Consider the following 18,861-nt stretch of genomic DNA (forward strand, 5'->3'; position numbering starts at 1 on the left):
AATATGTTGAAATCTCAAATCACATTTGAACACCAACTCTTTGGTTTTTATTAAAATAAAATCAAAATTGGATTAATTGAAAGTTAGATGGCACATTTTATTATATAATGATTAAATGTCGAAATTTCAAGAAATCAGACATAATAGAAACTAATTTTTTCTCCTTTTATACAAAAAGAGAATGCTATGGACTGTTCTACAGTGATTAATACATTTTGTTCACAATAACCTGTTTTATGCATACAAGAACAAGCAAGGCATTCCAATATTTTAAATAGAAGCTACCAACAAACAAACACATGCTCGGCAAAGAAAAACATGAAATGCAATCACCCTTCACGAATGAATTCCAAGCAATCTCAATTGATATCCAAATGTTTGGTACAAGACAATGTAAAAAAAAAAATTGTTTCAACAAGATTACAAAAATTTATTGCAGTTCGAATGGGGAAAAAAATATACATTTTAGCAACTAGACTCAGATCAAAGCTATCACCGTTTCCAATTCACATGCAAAGTCAAGTCTTGGAAGAAACTAAAAGGAACGAGTAAGTGACTGATAGAATCCCTAACCATGGCAGATGGATGGATACGCTTTAAGGTTCGATGACAAAAATTGGCTGCATAAATATCCCAGAGAAAAATTAAAATGTGAAGAAAAAAATTACAGCCTCTCTCTCTCTTTTAAGAAAAACAGTACGTGTTAAAAACGATAATGTTTTAAAATTTTAAAATACTTTTAGGATTTTAAAATTGCAAGAGGTAATTTTTTCTAGGACTACCTGTTTTTTCTAGAAAACGAACTTTAGGGGTGAAACAACATTTCCGTTGCAAAGAAGTGAAAGAAAATAGAAGCTAACCTGTCCTACACCTACAGGTTTGCCATCTTCGATCAGTATCTCGACAACAGTTCCGGCCTGATCAGACTGGAAAGGAACAGTATAAGATTAATAATGTTTACGCATTAGAAGCAACAACATGATGAATAAGTTAGATTCTGGTAAGGCGCCCCTTCAGAACAATGATAGTTTTCTTAACTTGTAAGCATGTAGATATTGGAGATATGAACGTAGATAAGTATATAAATGTCAAACAGGACCACCGAATATGTTATGAATTAATGAAACAATAAAATAAATAGCAAGAACAAAGTTATTTAACTTCTGAATAAGATAGCTGTGTCGTTCTGGGTGTTTTCCATTGTCCAAGATTATCAAACATCAAATAAGAAGTTGCAAGATAGATTAGTTCTGGAAAGAGCAAATATGGCCAGTGCTCTATTTTAAACCAATAAATTGTCATTATGGACTAAAGCACATTATTGCATAAGTAGAGTGTTATTCATGAAAATATTGTCTATTTCTAACGTGAAAGTAAGATTAAAATTGTTTAATCACCATCCATCTCCTACAATAAGACAGGCAAGTAGGCGACAAATGGGCAGGCAATGATAAAAGAATGGCACTTGGTAGAAGCGGTACACTTGCTCATGTGCATCAGCGCTTGTTAATAGGATCAGGTGTTCTACCAGTATCCAAAAAGTTAGTAATAAATTAATTCTAACCTTTGGCAACCCAATTTTTCCCATTCTACCCAACATTGCAAAAAGAATTCTTGCAGCAACTTATAAAGCAGAAACCAAGAAAACTTTGTTGGATGATTTACCATTAGATGATTTGCAACTGCACATGACCAAATACATCACTACTCTGTATTTTATGATGACAGATTTACAAGATGATATGAAAAAGGATTGTTACACAAGTGGCCCCTAAACTATCTGCCCCAATTTTTTTTATTGAACTTTATAATGTTATATTCTGATCCATTCATTAAAATAACGCAAGTGTACTTAAGTGACTTGAAGACAAATTGTGAACTGCTGATAATGACAATTGACTAGGTCATCGTAGTCATTTTAGTCAACACACTTGTCACCATCATGCCACACTCATGTCAGCAGCTTTTATAATTGTGCTGACATGAGCATGATGCGGATGCTTAATCAGCTGCCACATCAGTAGCCTATTACTTGTTAATTAAATCTAATGGTTGGGCATGAATGGTACAATTATAAAAGCTCAGTGACCAAATCAAAACAAAAAGGGAATTATTGAAAGTAAGGCTGATATTTCAAGGAGCATTAATGTACTTAAATCTTTTTCAAACTTTAGAACTTCGAATGTGCAAATAGAGATTGAATTGTATGAGATGGCTAAGTGAAATCCATTCCTCTACAAGTGGACTGAAAGTTCAATAAGATCAAATGCAAGACAAAAACAAGAAAGAAAAAAAAACTGGAAAATGATCAAATGCAATACAAGTGGAATGCACTAAAAGGGATGGACAAGTGAAAGGAATATCTACAAATGAAATAAAAAATATACAAGTAGAAAAAACATCCCAGAAAGATTTCAGTGACAAGCATTCAAGTGGGTTGTTGGATGCTGCAGTCCCAGAGATTAACACATTATATTTGTGTTTGAGAAAAAGTATGGTAGTTCCCTCTGATGATGTAGAGATCCAGGAGGCACCTCCAATGATGAATAGTTAGAAAAAAAATTCTATAGAGGAATTGTCTGATTATTGAACTCGTGGTAGGATTAATCTTTGGGTCCATAGTCATTTGAAATTGTATTTAGCATTGTATGAAGAAAGTTCAACAATGATAGTGTGACGGAAAAATTAAAACCAAGTAAACTTAATATTTAGAGTAGAACCTAAATCAAGGATTGTTCTATTGAATGTATTTTTATTGTATACAAAAACTTCAGTTAGTTGAGCCCACCAAGTACTGGGCCAATCTGGAATAGTGATCTCAGTCAGTAGAATAGCTGGATATCAAATAAAGATTGGAGGTCCAGAATATTCTGGATTCGCTTATGATGAACTATTTCTGAGAAATGACATTAAGGGTTGTAGACTTGTATAACAAAACAAGTACAATATTGGAAATATTCAGTGTGATATTCCATTACTTACATGGAGTATTGGACTAGCACGAAGATTTTGTTCCCTTCCTTTAAATGTTCCCTGTTGGTATTATTTTCTTATGAACCATACAAAAGAAAGTTGCCACCTAAGCAATCTCTTTTAACTATGTAAACTCTGTATTTGCTGCTTTCTTTCTTTTATTCTTTTCCTATTTATTGTTGTGTTTTAGGCTACTACACTTGTAGGAGAACAATATCCCATGCTGTAGTAACATCTCTGTCAACGCAGTGTATAACTGCAATTCTTGAAGTCAAAAAAGGTGGCAAAGTGAATGTCAATATAGATCAACAAGCACCTAGTTAATGACAAGAGACTATTTTTCCTTTCATTTTGACAATTTTAAATACCAAGCAAGTAAACAGAATACATGTAAGAATTACAATAAAGGATAACATTCACATAAGTGAGCCAAGAAGCTCACTTGTCAGCATTGGCTGAAACCCTTCCCAAGTAGTTTAGGGATAGGTCAAGGTGTTGAAGATTGGAGCAGTGGTAAAAACAAGTTGGGAAGCCAGTAATGATGTCATTGTAGCTGAGGTCATGGCGGGCAAGGTTCTTGAGGTCAAAGAAGAAGGGTAGGATAGGCTGGTTGCTGAGTATGTTGGGGACAGATATTTTAGTGATGAAGCTGTTGCTATTATTGTGCATGAAGCCAGGTTTCACTTGAGTAGCTTTCAGTAATCATTCTTTTTTTATCCTTCTCTTCCATCATCCCCTGTCAATAATGTTTCTTCACTTCTCTTTGCACTTCCACCCTCCTCCTTCCACTCCCTTCTTCACCAACTCCCCCTTCACTTTATGTCCCTCCAAGTAAACACAGCCTTAAAGTTTCAAAAATCAACTCAGACCAACTGTTCAATCCAGATTAAGCATTTGAAAGATTACAACAACTGGAAAAACTCAAAAACCCATGTCATGTTCAATTCATCCAGAATATCGACACATATTTTGTTTTAAATTATTAGATTTTTCTGTTTTATATTTTTATTTAATTCAATTGAACTGGTTGGACTAGTTTAACCATAGAAGCACTAGGCTACTTCTCTGACCAATCTAAATTTATACATTGATTACAGAGCCATTATATTAAATGATCTGCATGATTATATTCACAGACTACAGTCCATTATACTATTATTACTTGGAGAAAATAGTTGAAGTATATTAAAAGGAACAAGCAATTCATCCTTCTAAATGCAATATGGTTTCATATTTCAAGCACTGTCAGCTAGTTAAGCTAATCTTAGACATTATAGATTGAGGATGTAACAGACAATTGTGACAAGACAGTGTGCAAGAAAGTGTCAATTGTGATTTAGCCATTTAGGCAAAAGGGAATATACCTACTGTGCTCATGGGAGCACAAACTAAGGGAAAACCCATGTTAAATTGCTAATGTTTGAGAATAAGGAGTCTTTTGGGTTAAAAGTCAAGATCCAACTGTTGAGATCTCCAGTGAATAAGATTAGAGTTTCTTACAACCTTCTTGAGTAGAAGACAACAAACAATAGCAAAAAATACAAAGGTCTATTGACAAGGATTATAAGAGAAGATGTCAAATGAACTATTTATCTGAGGACATGAAATATAGAAGTGTCAAGATTTCAATATACTATTTAGATGAGGACTTAAAATATAGACTTATTAGTTGAAAACTATCATCCTTCTTTTAGACTTGTTAAATATATGGACATTATCCATTAGCCAAAATAGGAGCTCCAATTTAACTCCCACGATCAGTTTCGTGGATTTGGATAGAGGTGAAGGACACAATAAGTTCAACATTTGTTTTTGCAGATTCACTAAGACAATCATACAGCCAAAACAATAAAAAAAAACATTAAAATCAAACCATCCTAGGAAAGGGAGCTTACTTCAATTTCATTCATCAGCTTCATAGCTTCAATAATGCAGAGTACTTGTCCCTTGCTGACTTTGTCGCCAGGCTACCAAAGTAGGCAATTTAAGTAGGATGCAATGTGTTATCTCATTAAGTTTCATCTACAAAAAAGTGAAACTAGCAATCACCTTAACAAAAGGGGGCGAGCCTGGACCAGGGCTTCTGTAAAATGTCCCTGCCATAGGACTCTTAAGAGGAGGATGTGATGTCTTTAAAGCCTTAGGAGTAGATGCAGGGGCAGGAGGCGCTGGCAATGCAGGAGAAGGAGAAGGAAGAGCAGGGGAAGGAGATGGTTGTGGAACTGTTTGTGAAACAGGTAACGGAGATGCAGGGGTTTGCATCATAACAACTTGGGGTGGTGGAGGCTGAGGTAAAGCCTCCTTTTTGCGAATGATAACTTCACAGTCATTTTGTTTCAGCTGCAGTTCAACAATATCTTTTGAATCAACAAGCCTGCATCACAAACATGTGACTCAAGAAGCCTGTTTTGATTTTACACTACCAGATCAAAAACAAAGAAGCAAATAGGTAGAAGCATCATTTCTCGTACTTTACTAGGCTTGCAACTTGAGTCATAAACTCAGCTATTGCCTCCTCCGTTAATGGAGCTGAAGGTGGCGAAACATTTTCATCTCTCACATTCTTCCCTTTGAGTGCTGAACTATCCGCCTTAGTCCCAGAAGATGCAGAATTATTGGCGAATCCACCAACGTCCTATGCCGGGATGTGAAGGGGTAATCCAAGGATGAGAACGAATAGAACGAAAATTTAGAAAACAACGGGAAATACATTAATGCTTACGTCATTCAATTGAGTCTTCACAGTGACAGCATTGTCTCGGCGGAACCCCAATCCCTACAATGTGGAATTTGTACTACCATCAAACATTACCACGAAAACGACAAAAAACAATTATAAGGAAAGGAACGGGCTCAAGAAGTACGGATCACTCGTCAACAAGAGAAAAGAACAGCAAAATCAAAAACCTAAACAAAATGTCGGCCTCCAAGCATTTCAATCAAAGAAATCAAAATAGCCGAGGAGAAGAAAATGATCTGTTTTCCAAAATCTATCAAGAAACGGGTGCAAGGGAACAGATCTAAGATGAAGTCGAGCGAGAAGAGCGAAAAGGCTATCAAATCAAGCGAACCTTGGCGGGGAAAAGGAGAGGCTTCTTGAGCTTCGAAGGGAGAGGAAAGGAGACCGAAGCAGGGCGTCGGTGCGAGGCGGAAGAAGCGGCAACTGCGGCAGCTAACACACCGGTGGCAGTAGCGGCGGCGGCGGAGGAGGCGGAGGCGACCATGGTCGGGACTCGGAAGTCGGAACTCAAGAGGCCGAGAGTCCAGTTTGGGGATTTACGAAGACGGCGGACCAATTTATGCATCATCCGTTACTAATCGGGTTCGGATGCGAAGCCACTCGATCCGATTAGATAACGGGTTCTGGATTCATACTGCGCGTGATTTGATCCGATATGATGATAAAAGTTAAAATTAATTTCAATATAATTGTGATTAGTAAGCTCAATTTCCAAGAAATAATGATTATTCTCTTCTCCAAAATACCTAATACGAAATGGATGACAAAAAAAAATACTAAAAAATAAAAATAAAATCACTACGTAGAACTGTTCGTCATTAGTTTGTGGAGTTCAATCTTCTTCTGAATCTCAAGCTTCTCCTCTGTTGCTGTACATCTTGCAGAGTAGGTTTATTAATGGCGGCATTGCTTCCGGTGATTCTGCTGCGTCCTTGTTAGATCGATGCAGTTCTTGATTCATTCGAGCTCGAAGTCATGGTTGCCGCTCTTGGATCTTCCCAGGAACTCCATCACCAATTTGGAAAACGCCGACGAATCATCCTTCAGGAGATCTCTCGGAGAACTGAACTCCAACACCTTCCCTGAGCGACACAAACAGAGGAGATCAGATAGAAAGAAGCGGCGGCGGCCGCCGTCTGGCTAAGCGCGCGCGTACCTTCGTCGAGCACCAGAACGAGGTCGCTGTCGATCACGGTCGGAATTCGATGCGCCACCGTGATCACCGTGCAGTCGCCGGTCTCTTCCCTGAGAGTCTTCTGAATGAACTTGTCGGTCGCCGTGTCTACCGAAGCCGTGGCCTCGTCCAGGACGAGGATCCTCCTCCTGTCCAGCAGCACCCTCGCGAGGCAAACCAGCTGCCTCTGGCCGACGCTCCAGTTCTCGCCGTCTTCCGCGACTGCATCCATCTCCCTGTCTTAGCCATACTCGCAGGGATATTGCCCGTGTTTCAGTTAAAGAGAAATCAAACTACCTGGCGCCTCAAGCAGTCTCTGGTCTTGCTTCACTACCTCTCCGAGCCGACATTTGTGGAGTGCCTAGTAGAACAGGATGGATTCGATCAGTCGTCTTCTACCTCCATACCCTAACGCAACAGAACCAAGTCACCTACCTCCCAGATGTCCAGGTCCAGATGTCGCCGCAGGGGATCCAAGTTCGTCCTCACAGTTCCATGGAAAAGAGTTGGCTCCTGGGGTATGATGCTCAGCCTGGACCTCAAGTCCTGTAGACCAATTCGACTGATGTTGACGCCATCGATCACGATCCTTCCTAACGATGGCTCTACCACTCGGAACAGAGCTTGGATGAGCGTTGACTTGCCACTTCCCGTCCTGCCTACCACTCCAATTCTTTTCCCTCCGGGGAAGGTGCAGCTGATCCCCTTCAGGACCATCGGAAGACCGGCGTTGTAACGAACGTGGAGGCCGTCGAGCTCAATGGTTCCAGACATCGGCCAATCCTGCTCTGGTCTCGAGTGCTCAATTACGAGAGGTGCCTCGCTAGGCACCGCCGAGAACTGCAGTATCCTCTCCACTGAGATCATCTTGTTCTCGACGTTGCAGAGGTTCCAGATGACCCAAGCCTGCAGCACGTTTAGATTCAAACCGTACGTTGCAGCAAGCCCTGCTAAGCCTGAAATGGAGTCAAGTTAGGCGTGTTTACCGCAACCATGTGTCGAAGGATTGGAGATAATAATAGTTTAGGCACGGGAGAAGTTCAGTTACTTGGATCGATGGAGTCTCGGGGCATGGAGACCAGGATGGTTAGCACTGCGAAGAACACGAGGTTGAACAGGAAGTTCACCCTCACCGAGAGCCACTCCATGGTTCCATAGTTGTGAAATGTGATTCGCGAGTAGTCATCGATCAAGGCCAGGTTCTTCTTGGAGAAGCGCCCTTCCTGATTGAAGCAACGGATCGTGGCAGCACCGGAAAGAGACTCGGAGAAATGGTGGAGGATGGGTGCTTTCCGGATTCCGACCATCCGAGCTAGCTCTCTAGCAGAGCTGATGTAGTAGTTCTGCAGAAAGTCGGATTGTTTTCTGATCTACAAACAAGTTCCGCCATTGTACGATCGATGAGAAAAGGCATTTGACTTACCTGATACCAGATGGAGATTGCTACAGCGATGACGAAGAGGATGAACACTGGCCAGGCCACTTGAGACATTAACACGATGATGCACAGCAGCTGAACCAGAGCAAAGACCAGTCCTGCAAGTCTGTAAGGAATATCGGTGTCGACGGTGCTCTGATCTGTGGAAGACTGAAGGAAGAAAAAGATTATCAGTCAATCTTCTTCCATCAGGAACTGAATTTTAACTGGTTAAACAAGGAATGCAGCAACTGACCCACCCTGTTAAGAATTCGACTTGAAGGTGTTGTATCAAAGAAAGACATGGGTGCTCTCACGATGTTGGTGATCATTCCCAGAAACAGGCGTCGAGCCGTTTCAATGGCGATGGTGGCGAGCAGAACTGCCCTTCCTAAGACGAACACTGAGCTGCTGGCAGAGAGGATGACGAAGCCCCCGAGCATCGTTTCTCTGCTAACTCGACCGTCCTTTTCGGTCGCCCAGGCAATCCAGTAGTTGCTGCCCATCTGAAGAGCTTGGAAGAGGACCTGGCAGAGCAGCAGCAGAGGAACAAGAGCTCCTCTGTAAGCCGAAGTCACAAAGGTGCGATAGACGTGCCACTTCACCCTCCCAAACTCCCTTTCCTCTTCCTGTGATCTCTCAATGAGTTCAGAAATTCCATTGTCGCCGTAATGTTTCGCTTCTCTGAGCTTCTTCTTCTTCTTCTTCAGTTTATGGCTCATGCTTACGGATAAACCATTCTCGTCGGACGTACTGACTTGGCTCAGTGACTCATTGTGTGCGGCCATTTGCTGCACAAGCTCGCCGTCGGCCTCCTCCATCAGCTCTTGGTACTTTCCAGATTGCACCACCTTTCCATCTCTCAATACCTGAAAGATGGTAAAAGTAATACCTGAAGTGCTATTTTGATCGACATTATCTGAAGATATGCAAGATAAACTCACCAGAATAAGATCTGCCGCAGCTAAAAACTCCAGCTGATGCGTGACATAAACGACAGTCTTGCTGGACAGCAACCTCATCAAGCATTCCTGCACACGAACCGCCATGATCAAGCAGAAAGCTCCTCGTGGAGAAACTTCAGGCCGTAGTTTATTCTCCATACCTTGAAGAGGTGCGTCCCTGTGTGCGCATCGACTGCGCTGAAGGGATCATCCAGCAAATAGACGTCTGAATTGTTGTACACGGCTCTGGCCAGTTGGATCCTTTGCTTCTGCCCTCCACTCAAATTCATTCCCCTTTCTCCTACAAGGGTGGAATCCCCATCAGCCCAGGTTCCGATATCCCTGTCCAGTGCACAGGACTCCAACACTTGCTGGTACCATCTCCTGTCCATCTCCTTCCCGAAAAGCACATTCTCTTGAACAGTCCCAGACTGAATCCAAGCACTTTGGGGGACGTAGGCCCTCGAGCCGAAGACAGTGATTCTGCCGCCGGTGACTCTCGGAATCTCCCCGATGATACTGCAAAGGAAGCTGGACTTGCCGGAGCCAACCGTGCCGCACACCGCAACCTTCTCTCCTCTCATTACCTGAATCCTCTTGTCGATTTTGAGGGTCGGCTTCTTCGAGTTCGAGTTGGCTTCCCAGTTGTATTCGCCGGGTTCGATTTCTAAAGCGACGTGGCTCGATGCTTCAGCGTTCTTGCTTGGCCAGAACTGCGCCTGTTCCTCTTCCATTAAGAAGCCCTGGATTCTGTCGACGGAGACTTTCGTCTGCGTTATCATGGCGACGAGCTCCGGGAGGTTGTAGATGGGCTCTTGCAGGATTCTGAACGTGGCTAAGGCGGAGAGGGCCGCGCCGGCGGTCAGCGGGGTGCCGACCATGATGCATACGCCGAAGGCGACGACCGAGACCAGAGTCGGAGAGGCCCAGAACAGGAAGGCGATCGCAGAGCATGTGTACAGATATCTCTTGAGCCAACTCCTCTCCGCCTCTCTGAGCTGGAGCAGCTTGTCCAGGAAAGCTGTTTCCCAGGAATGGAGCTTCAAGATCCTCATGCATTTTAGCGTCTCGGCTGTGGCCTTGATCCTCGAGTCCTTCGCTTCCATGATTTTGGAATGCAGTCGCTCCTGCGAATTGGCCAGAGGCGTGTTGCTCGCCATGACAAGGATCGTCGCGACGAGCGCAGAGAAGGCGGCCGCTAAGCCGAGGTTCCTGTAGAGGATGAGCAGGGCAAGAGAGACCTGGACGGGAAGCAACCAAATGCCGTGGATGTGCCAGAAGAAGTCCGCCACTCGTTCGACGTCGACGTCGAGGAAGTTTATGATCTTTCCGGTGCTTGTTCCAGAGTACTTGATCAGAAGAGACTTGTTGTAGATCGCCACCATGAGGGCTGCTCGGACTCGAACGCCGATTTGGCGGGCGCCGAAGTACCACTGCCGCTGAGTCAGGGATTCCACCGTCTTGGCGGCGAAGAAGAGGCAAGCTAGGATGTAGCCTCTGCGGCGGTGCACGCGGCCGCAATCATTGTCGGAGATGAAGTCCACGAGGCTGGCGATGAGGAAAGGGCCGAGGTAGGAAGAAAGCGTGTTGATCCCTGAAAAAGTAGCAGCATGGCGTTAGATTTAATTTGAACAAGGAGAATGCCGATCGATTCGAGGGTATGCAAATCTTCTGTATACCGGCGAAGATCGCATTCAGTGCCAAGCACCTCCGAACAGAGTGGACGATCGCTCTCTGGAACGACGACGATTCGGCCTTGCGCTTGCGCAGGGATTCCTGAAGAAGGCAGAAGGAAGCTTTGGCGGATTCCGATCGAGGAACCCTCGGGACGTGCGAAAGCTCGAGCCTTTCGCTTCGGCCCTTTTCGAAGAGAGGGCTCAGCCACCCGAAGGTGAGGCGGCTCCAAATCCCGGCGCCGGAGAAGCCATCGTAGTCCGCCCCATTCGCAAGCAACGGCTGCTCCAATTCCGGACTGGAGTCCGAGGAACTCATGGAAAGAGCAATGCGCAGAGGATGAGACAGAAACTAGGGTTTAACAATTGCATTAAACTCGGAAAACCTAGAAATCAAGATTGGGGAAACTGTTCCATTGAAGAGGAGGAGGCGCTCAAGAACCCTAATCTAGAAGCCGTACCGCCAAGAAAGCATTTTGGCGTTACTGCAATGCTTATCTACCACCATTGCCAGCGCGGCGCGGAGCTCGAACCTCCGTGACCCATACCTCAATCCCGGTCACCAAATCCAGGAATCTTCGAGAGGTGCGAAAGCTGCCACTGCCAAGACTGGACAAGATGTCGCCGCCAGCGTCGCCCATGCACGGCTTTCACATGCTTGAATCCCGCATCACGGGGAAGAGAAAAAAAGGTAGATTAATCGATCGAACAAATGCCAAAACAGAAGCCATGCCCTATCCTTGTGCAAGAACCGCGATCTCGATGAGGGTTTCCGCGTTCTTGGGTGCAAAAACAGGAAACCAATCATCTCTTTCCGAATTAATCAGACGGATCCATGGATGGCAGCTGGGAGCATGTGGCGGTTTTAAAATTTTACTATTTTGGTGGTGAAAACTTGCAGGAATCTCGCGACAAACCAAGAACAACGCCAAACTGTGACAAGATTCGCATCCTGAAATCGTCAAAAACAAAGATATATATCCATATATATACGATCATCCATCATGAAATTCATGGTCCCGGTGAGAATCTGGAATTGTTATTGTTAAGGAATCAGGGATTGCGAGCAGATAATTGAGGATAAGGGGGAGGAGGACGCATCGCATCGCAGGAGTTTGGCCTGTGGCGGTACGTGGCGCGCTCGTGAATGCGCTGCGTTGTGCGTGCATGGCCCATGCATGAACGCGCGGGCTTTTTTGGCGATTTGTGCTGCCGCAGTTGTCAGATAGGGTCGGACCGGCTAGGTGTCAAAGGGTTGGCTGGACCACACGATAATGTAGGCCAAGCCAAACGGACCAATAGAAGGCGTTTGTGAATAGAGGTGTCGATCGGGTGGGACCGCATGACTCACTCGACAATAGTTCCATTGAAGTTTCTTTCGCGTACTTAGTTTGGATTTTGTGTAATTAAAGCCAAAATGGCAATTGTCTCGCTATCTCACTTGTACCTCTAGGTTTAATTAAATTTTATCATCTTATCCAACAAAAAATTTATATAAAGACAGTTCGGTGCATAAAACTTATATCAATATGAGATCCAAAAAAAACACATTTTGAATGAGTTTTTGATGGTTTGTGCCAACACAATTTTTAAATCAGGCCAGACTAGATGGGTAAGGAGACGAAAGCTTGAGATTAGAGATGTCAATTGGACAATAATTCCATTGCTAAGTCCCTTTTGCGTACCTAGTTTGGATTTTGCATATTTTGCCCTCTCGCTATCTCACTTGTACCTCTAAACTTAAATTTTATCATCTTATTTAGTAAATTTTACATAAGAATAAATCGGTGTGTGAAACTCCCACCAATATGGGATCTTAAGAAAAATAAATATTATTGACTCATTTTTCAATTGAGGTCAAATGGACTTTTGATAGTTTTGTGCTAATGTAGTTTTTAGATCAAATCAGACAAGATGGGTGAGAAGACGGACTATATATTAAGACGCTTGCAATTAGAGATGTCAATTGGACAATAGTTTCATTGCTAAGTTTCTTTCGAGTACCTTGTTTGAATGTTGCGTATTTAAAGAAAAAATGACAATTGCCCAATTGTTATCCCATTTGTACCTCTAAATTTAAATTTTATCATCTTATCTAGTAAAATTTATATAAGAGTAGCTCGGTTTATGAAACTCCTACTAGTATAAAATCCTGAGAAAAATAAATATTGTTGACTCATTTTTCAAGTGAAGTTGAATGGGCTTTTGGTGGTTTGTGCTAACATAGTTTTTAGATCAGATCAAACTAGAGGGGTGAGGAGACGATGATATATCAAGATGCTTGTGATTAGAGGAGTCAATTGGACAATAGTTCCATTGTTAAGTCTCTTTCACGTACCTACTTTGGATTTTGCATATTTAAAGCCAAAATGACAATTGCCCTCTCGCTATCTCACTTGTACCTCTAGACTTAAATTTTATCATCTTATCTAGTAAATACATAAGGACAAACTAGGATAATTGGGCCGACCGGTCCCACGGAAGTTTCAAACTGTACATGAAACTTCCCACAGGTATGGGATCTTAAGAAAAATAAATATTATTGACACATTTTTCAAGTGAGATTGAATGGGCTTTTGGTGGTTTTGTGCTGATGTAGTTTTTAGATCAGATCAGACAAAATGGGTGAAGGAGACAAACTATATATCAAGACGCTTGCGATTAGAGATGTCAATTGGATAATAATTCCATTGTTAAGTCTCTTTCGAGTACCTTATTTGAATGTTGTGTATTTAAAGCAAAAATGACAATTGCCCAATTGCTATCCCATTTGTACCTCTAAATTTAAATTTTATCATCTTATCTAGTAAAATTTACATAAGGGTAGCTCGGTTTATGAAACTCCTACCGGTATGAGATCCCAAGAAAAATCAATATTATTGACTCATTTTTCAAGTGAAGTTGAATGGGCTCTTGGTGGTTTGTGCTAACACAATTTTTAAATCAGATCAAACTAGACGGGTGAGGAGACAAATGATATATCAAGATGCTTGTGATTATATTGCAATGACTAAACATATTGATATCCGTCTACACTTCATTCGAGACTTAGTTGCAAATAAAGAAATTGAGATAGAGTACTGCAACACACATGAACAAGTGGTAGATATCTTGACGAAGTCATTTCTAAGAGATAAGTTTGTTTATTTTAGATTATATTATATACTCTTGGGTGTTTGTAATTTTAAATCAAGAGGGAGTACTGTTGATAATTGATTCAAAATTAGAAGTGGAGTTAATGGGTTGATGACATGATAATTAGTAGTAGTAGTACTAGTGGTTAAAAGAAAAGGGTATAAATTCATTGTATCTTGAGTTTGTGGGATATGTGTATAGAGTTAGTAGTGGTGTTATGTAAGTAGTTTATAAATATGCTACCTGATGAATAAAGCATTGGAAAAATTATTGTGTAATTTTCTTATCTATTGTCTATCTTCTATTATCCTCCTTAATTTTCTAACAAGAACTGCATCGATCTAACAAGGACGCAGCAGGATCCGCCGAAGCAATGCCGCCAATGAACCTACTCTGCAAGATGTGTACAGCAACAGAGGAGAAGCGTGAGAGTTAGAAGAAGATTGAACTCCACAAACTAATGACGAACAGTTCTACGGAGTAATTTTATTTTTTAATTTTTTTTTGTCATCCATTTTGTATTAGGTATTTTGGAGAAGAGAATAATCATTATTTCTTATCGTTTGGTGAGCTTTTAACGTGCATGTTTGGAATGGAAGAGTGTTGAATGTTTAGAGATGAAGGGGCGTTGCCCCTTCATCTTCTGAAACGAAAGGAGACGAAGGGGCAAAACCACCTCTTCGTCTTCCTAATCTCTACTATATAAAGGGTAAGAGAACATACCTACAAATAAGCGGTGGTTGCGTCCAAGTCGAAGCAAAGGAGAGGCAGCGCAGTGGATTTGTACAGAGGTGCTGCATCGGAGAAGAAGAACACCAAAGAGGATTTGGTTTGTGGAACCTGAGAAGGCCTTTCGATTCTTCATGATCGTTCCTCCGTTGCGAGTAATCTCAACCGAGGCACGTTCTCACTTGGTTATCAGATTCAAGGAACTTTAGTACTTTAGCCTGCAGGTCTAGAGTTCGAATTTAGGGAAGGCAAAAATCCACTAGGCAGGGATGGAAAGTCCTAGTAGGTAACGACATGGTCGATGGTCGATGGCCCATGACTCACAGAAAAATAGGAGTCGGGATAAGTAGAATTTCCATGGACGGACGGGCCGGGTCGTTACAATCTCACTTGGTTACCAGATTCAAGGAACTTTAGTACTTTAGCCTGCAGGTCTAGAGTTCGAATCTGAGGAAGACAAAAATCCACTGGGCAGGGGTGGAAAGCCCTAGTAGGTAACGGCACGGTCGATGGTCGACGGCCCATGACCCACAGAAAAATAGGGGTCAGGATAAGTAGAATTCCCACGGGCGGACGGGCCGGGTCGTTACACGCAATCCTTTACAATGATAATGGAGGGCACCCTTGAACTCTTGAACATTACAGAAACCTACATGAGTTGAAATGAGCCTGATCAGAGTTATTTAAGTTTATCAAATAAAGTTTGATCAAAACTCATTAATGAATCTAGAGGACTTGAATCCTAAAAACTTGGATTGAGATGGGAGAGGTCTGTGTGTAGAAGATATATATGGTATTCAATCATGATCCTAAGACATGTATGTGAAATTATGGTCGCGTACCAACTAGCACAGACTGTGATGTTGATTTTCAAATATCAGCACCATTATAGTAATGCTGGTCTTCGAAGATCAACACCACTATGGTGTTTTGAAAGTTTCAAAATATTTTAAGCATCGATGGAAGGACCTTAAAACAATAAACGAGAACTTAATTTAGATTTAGGTTTACCTAATAAATCCATATGATTTGAAATAGGTTCGATCGGAGCTCTTTTTAGATCCATCAATGAGTTTTGACCGAAATCTATTGATGAATTTAGACGACTTAAATTTCTGAAATTTGACAATGAAATTAAAGTGTGGAGTATGTAGAAGGTAAATATGATAAAAAAAAATTGGCCCTGAGTCTCCTACACAAAATTATAGATTCGTATTAATTAGCACAAAGTCTGAAACTTTCTAAACCTTTTAAATATATAATACTATGAATCCTTTGCGATGATAATAGATGACACCAAAAATCTACATGAGTTGAAATAGATTCGATTAGCTCTAGATTCATCAATAAATTTTAATTGAAACTCGTTGATGAATCTAGGATATTTGAATTTTTAAAAATTTATCATGATGAAAGATGTGAGTGTATAAGAGATATATATATATAATATTTATGTCTGATTTTGACATCCTTATAATAAGTTGTGTATGTGTTAAATGTCTGTTTTCAAATGTAATAACTTTTGATATAGATATCAGAATGAATGAAACTCATAATAACCCATGTTTCGAACCCAAAAAAAATACTATTTAAAGTCTTTTCGAAGGCTCTGAATATTTTTATCATTGTTTTAATAATTGACATATATACATAACTTATTGTTAGGTTGACATGGATACCATAAATATTTTCATGGTGCTACCCTCTTCCATTATATGCTAACTTTTCAAAAATTTAAATCCTCTAGATCCAAACTCAATGATAGACCTAGAGAACTCCGATTGAACTCTTTTCAAATCCTGTGGATTTCTGGTGCTCCGAGTCCAAATATGTCTTTCTTTATTGTTTTAAAAAATTAACACCACAAGTCTACAACAATATGATATTTAAGTTGTAGTGTTGGTTTTCAAACATCAGCACTACTGTGGTGTTGGATTTTAAAAACTAATATCATGACAATGCTGATGTTTAAATTGTAATATTGGTGTTTAAAAATCAACACTATAGTGGTTTTATTATTTAAACAACAACGCTACTATAGTGCTGATTTTTAAATATCAACATTATAATTATGTTGATATATATTTAAGTTGTGCATATCATTTTTAAAAATCAACATATTTTATATTTATTAATGAGATCAATTCTCATTATTAATTTAATTTTATTATTTTTTATAATTAGATATTAAAAAAGAGAAGATATTGAAAAATAAAAAATTAAATTTTTATTAACCTTCTTTTATATTTTTAATTTTTTATTACATTTTTAAAATTAAAATTAAAAATAAATAAATTTAGAGGATAATTTATTAAAATTTAAATATCGTTTAAATTAATTTAATTTAGGAAAAAAAGGCGTTGCATGTACGTAAGGGAAAGAGAGAAGAGTGGGAAAAAAAAAGTAGTTGTTGGTAGATGAGTAAAATTTAAATTAGATGGGAAGAATAAAATCTTGATGTGTTTTTTGAGAATTCTAAAATTTTCCATGTGCCCTTTAGAATATTACCATTTTTAATATAATATAGATATTTTAAATTATAAAAAATATAGAACACTTTTTTCCCATAATCTTATATATTTAATATGGCTTTCTTATTAAATCTGTCTTTTAAAAATTTCTTTTTCATATATTTATTCACAATTTATCTTTAATTTATTTACTTTAAGGGTGCAAATATCTTTATTTTTAAAAAATTGTTTGGTGAAAAGGATAATATAACGCAATGCTATAAATTTCTTCCTGAAACCCAATTATCTTACAAATAATTAAAAAATTAAGTCAACTAAAAATTAGTATCAATTATTAATAAAATAAGACAATATAGAGAAAAAAGATCATAAATTTATTAAATAGATAGTGGTTATTGGACTGAAAAAGTATGGTGGGCTCTTGGGCTCGTAGTGGGTCATGGGCCTTCAGTCCTATTATTTATCAGATGTAATATTATTGATTAAATCTGGTAAAATGTGTATTTTATATTGATTAATAAATTTATATTTATTTAGAAAAGTGTTGATTTTTTAATAGATACAATAAAATTCATGTACTTCAATGAATTAATTTAAATTAAAAAAATTATAATCAGAATATTATTTTTAATATATAAATATTTAAAGTTCTTTTATATAAATTTTGCGGAAAATCTTAGGACAACAGTAAAATTGCTATCATGTGATGTTGAAGTCACGAATTTGAATTAAAAATAATATTTTTATAAAAATATAAAGTAAAATTGTGTACCATTGACCTAATGTGGTTCCACCATTCCGAGATTCCACACTGATAGAAGTTTCATGTATTGGGTACCGCTCCTTATGTAACGTAACTTTTAATGGATAATATAATAAATTTTAAGTTTAGACATACAAGTGAGATAGCAAGAGGACAATTGCCATTTTAGCTTTAAATATGCAAAATCCAAAATAGGTACGCGAAAGGGACTTAACAATGGAACTATTATCCGATTGATTCCTATAATCGCAAGTGTCTTGATATATCGTCTGTCTCCTCACCCGTCTAGTTTGATCTAATGTAAAAACTGTGTCAGCACAAACCACCAAAAGCACATTCGGCCTCACTTGAAAAATGTGTCAATAATATTTATTTTTCTTGGGATCTCATACTTATGGGAGTTTCATGCACTGAGCTATCCTTATGTAAATTTTACTAGATAAGATGATAAATTTTAAGTTTAGAGATAGCAAAGAGGGCAATTGTCATTTTTGCTTTAAATACACAACATTCAAACAAGGTACTCAAATGAGACTTAGCAATAAAACTATTATCCAATTGACACATCCAATTGTAAGCGTCTTGATATATAGTCTGTCTCCTCACCCGTCTAATCTGATCTGATCTAAAAACTACATTAGCACAAAACCACCAAAAGTCCATTCGACCTTACTTGAAAAAATGTATCAATAATATTTATTTTTCTTAAGATTTACCTACCAGTATGAGAATTCATGCACCAGTTTGTCCTAATGTAAAATTTACTAGATAAGATGATAAAATTTAAATTGAGAGGTACAAGTGAGATGGTGAGAGGGCAATTTTCATTTTGGCTTTAAATA

At 39.5% G+C, this 18,861-nt stretch overlaps 2 protein-coding genes across 2 annotated transcripts; both read right to left on the reverse strand.

Annotated features, from left to right (window-relative positions):
• Nucleotides 1-335: 335 nt before the first annotated feature.
• Nucleotides 336-6,225, reverse strand: LOC141841909 (biotin carboxyl carrier protein of acetyl-CoA carboxylase 1, chloroplastic). Its single transcript, XM_074730105.1, has 7 exons — nt 6,045-6,225; nt 5,696-5,749; nt 5,445-5,608; nt 5,023-5,347; nt 4,869-4,940; nt 861-926; nt 336-620 (listed from the first exon to the last, which is right to left on the reverse strand). Exons 1-7 carry the CDS (start codon nt 6,195-6,197, stop codon nt 597-599), a joined length of 858 nt encoding a protein of 285 aa, XP_074586206.1. The 5' UTR covers nt 6,198-6,225; the 3' UTR covers nt 336-596.
• Nucleotides 6,226-6,454: 229 nt separating this feature from the next.
• On the reverse strand, nt 6,455-11,267 carry LOC141841911 (putative ABC transporter C family member 15). Its single transcript, XM_074730108.1, has 10 exons — nt 10,928-11,267; nt 9,410-10,842; nt 9,249-9,335; nt 8,565-9,173; nt 8,311-8,475; nt 7,936-8,230; nt 7,323-7,843; nt 7,185-7,248; nt 6,870-7,109; nt 6,455-6,795 (listed from the first exon to the last, which is right to left on the reverse strand). The coding sequence occupies exons 1-10, from the start codon at nt 11,238-11,240 to the stop codon at nt 6,671-6,673; spliced, it is 3,852 nt and encodes a 1,283-aa protein (XP_074586209.1). The 5' UTR covers nt 11,241-11,267; the 3' UTR covers nt 6,455-6,670.
• Between the last annotated feature and the right edge of the window lie 7,594 nt (nt 11,268-18,861).

The sequence above is a fragment of the Curcuma longa genome, chromosome 11, assembly GCF_044706935.1.
Source record: "Curcuma longa cultivar G26 ecotype Majalengka, Jawa Barat chromosome 11, ITB_CL_G26_1.1, whole genome shotgun sequence".
In the NCBI taxonomy this organism is placed as follows: Eukaryota; Viridiplantae; Streptophyta; class Magnoliopsida; order Zingiberales; family Zingiberaceae; genus Curcuma; species Curcuma longa.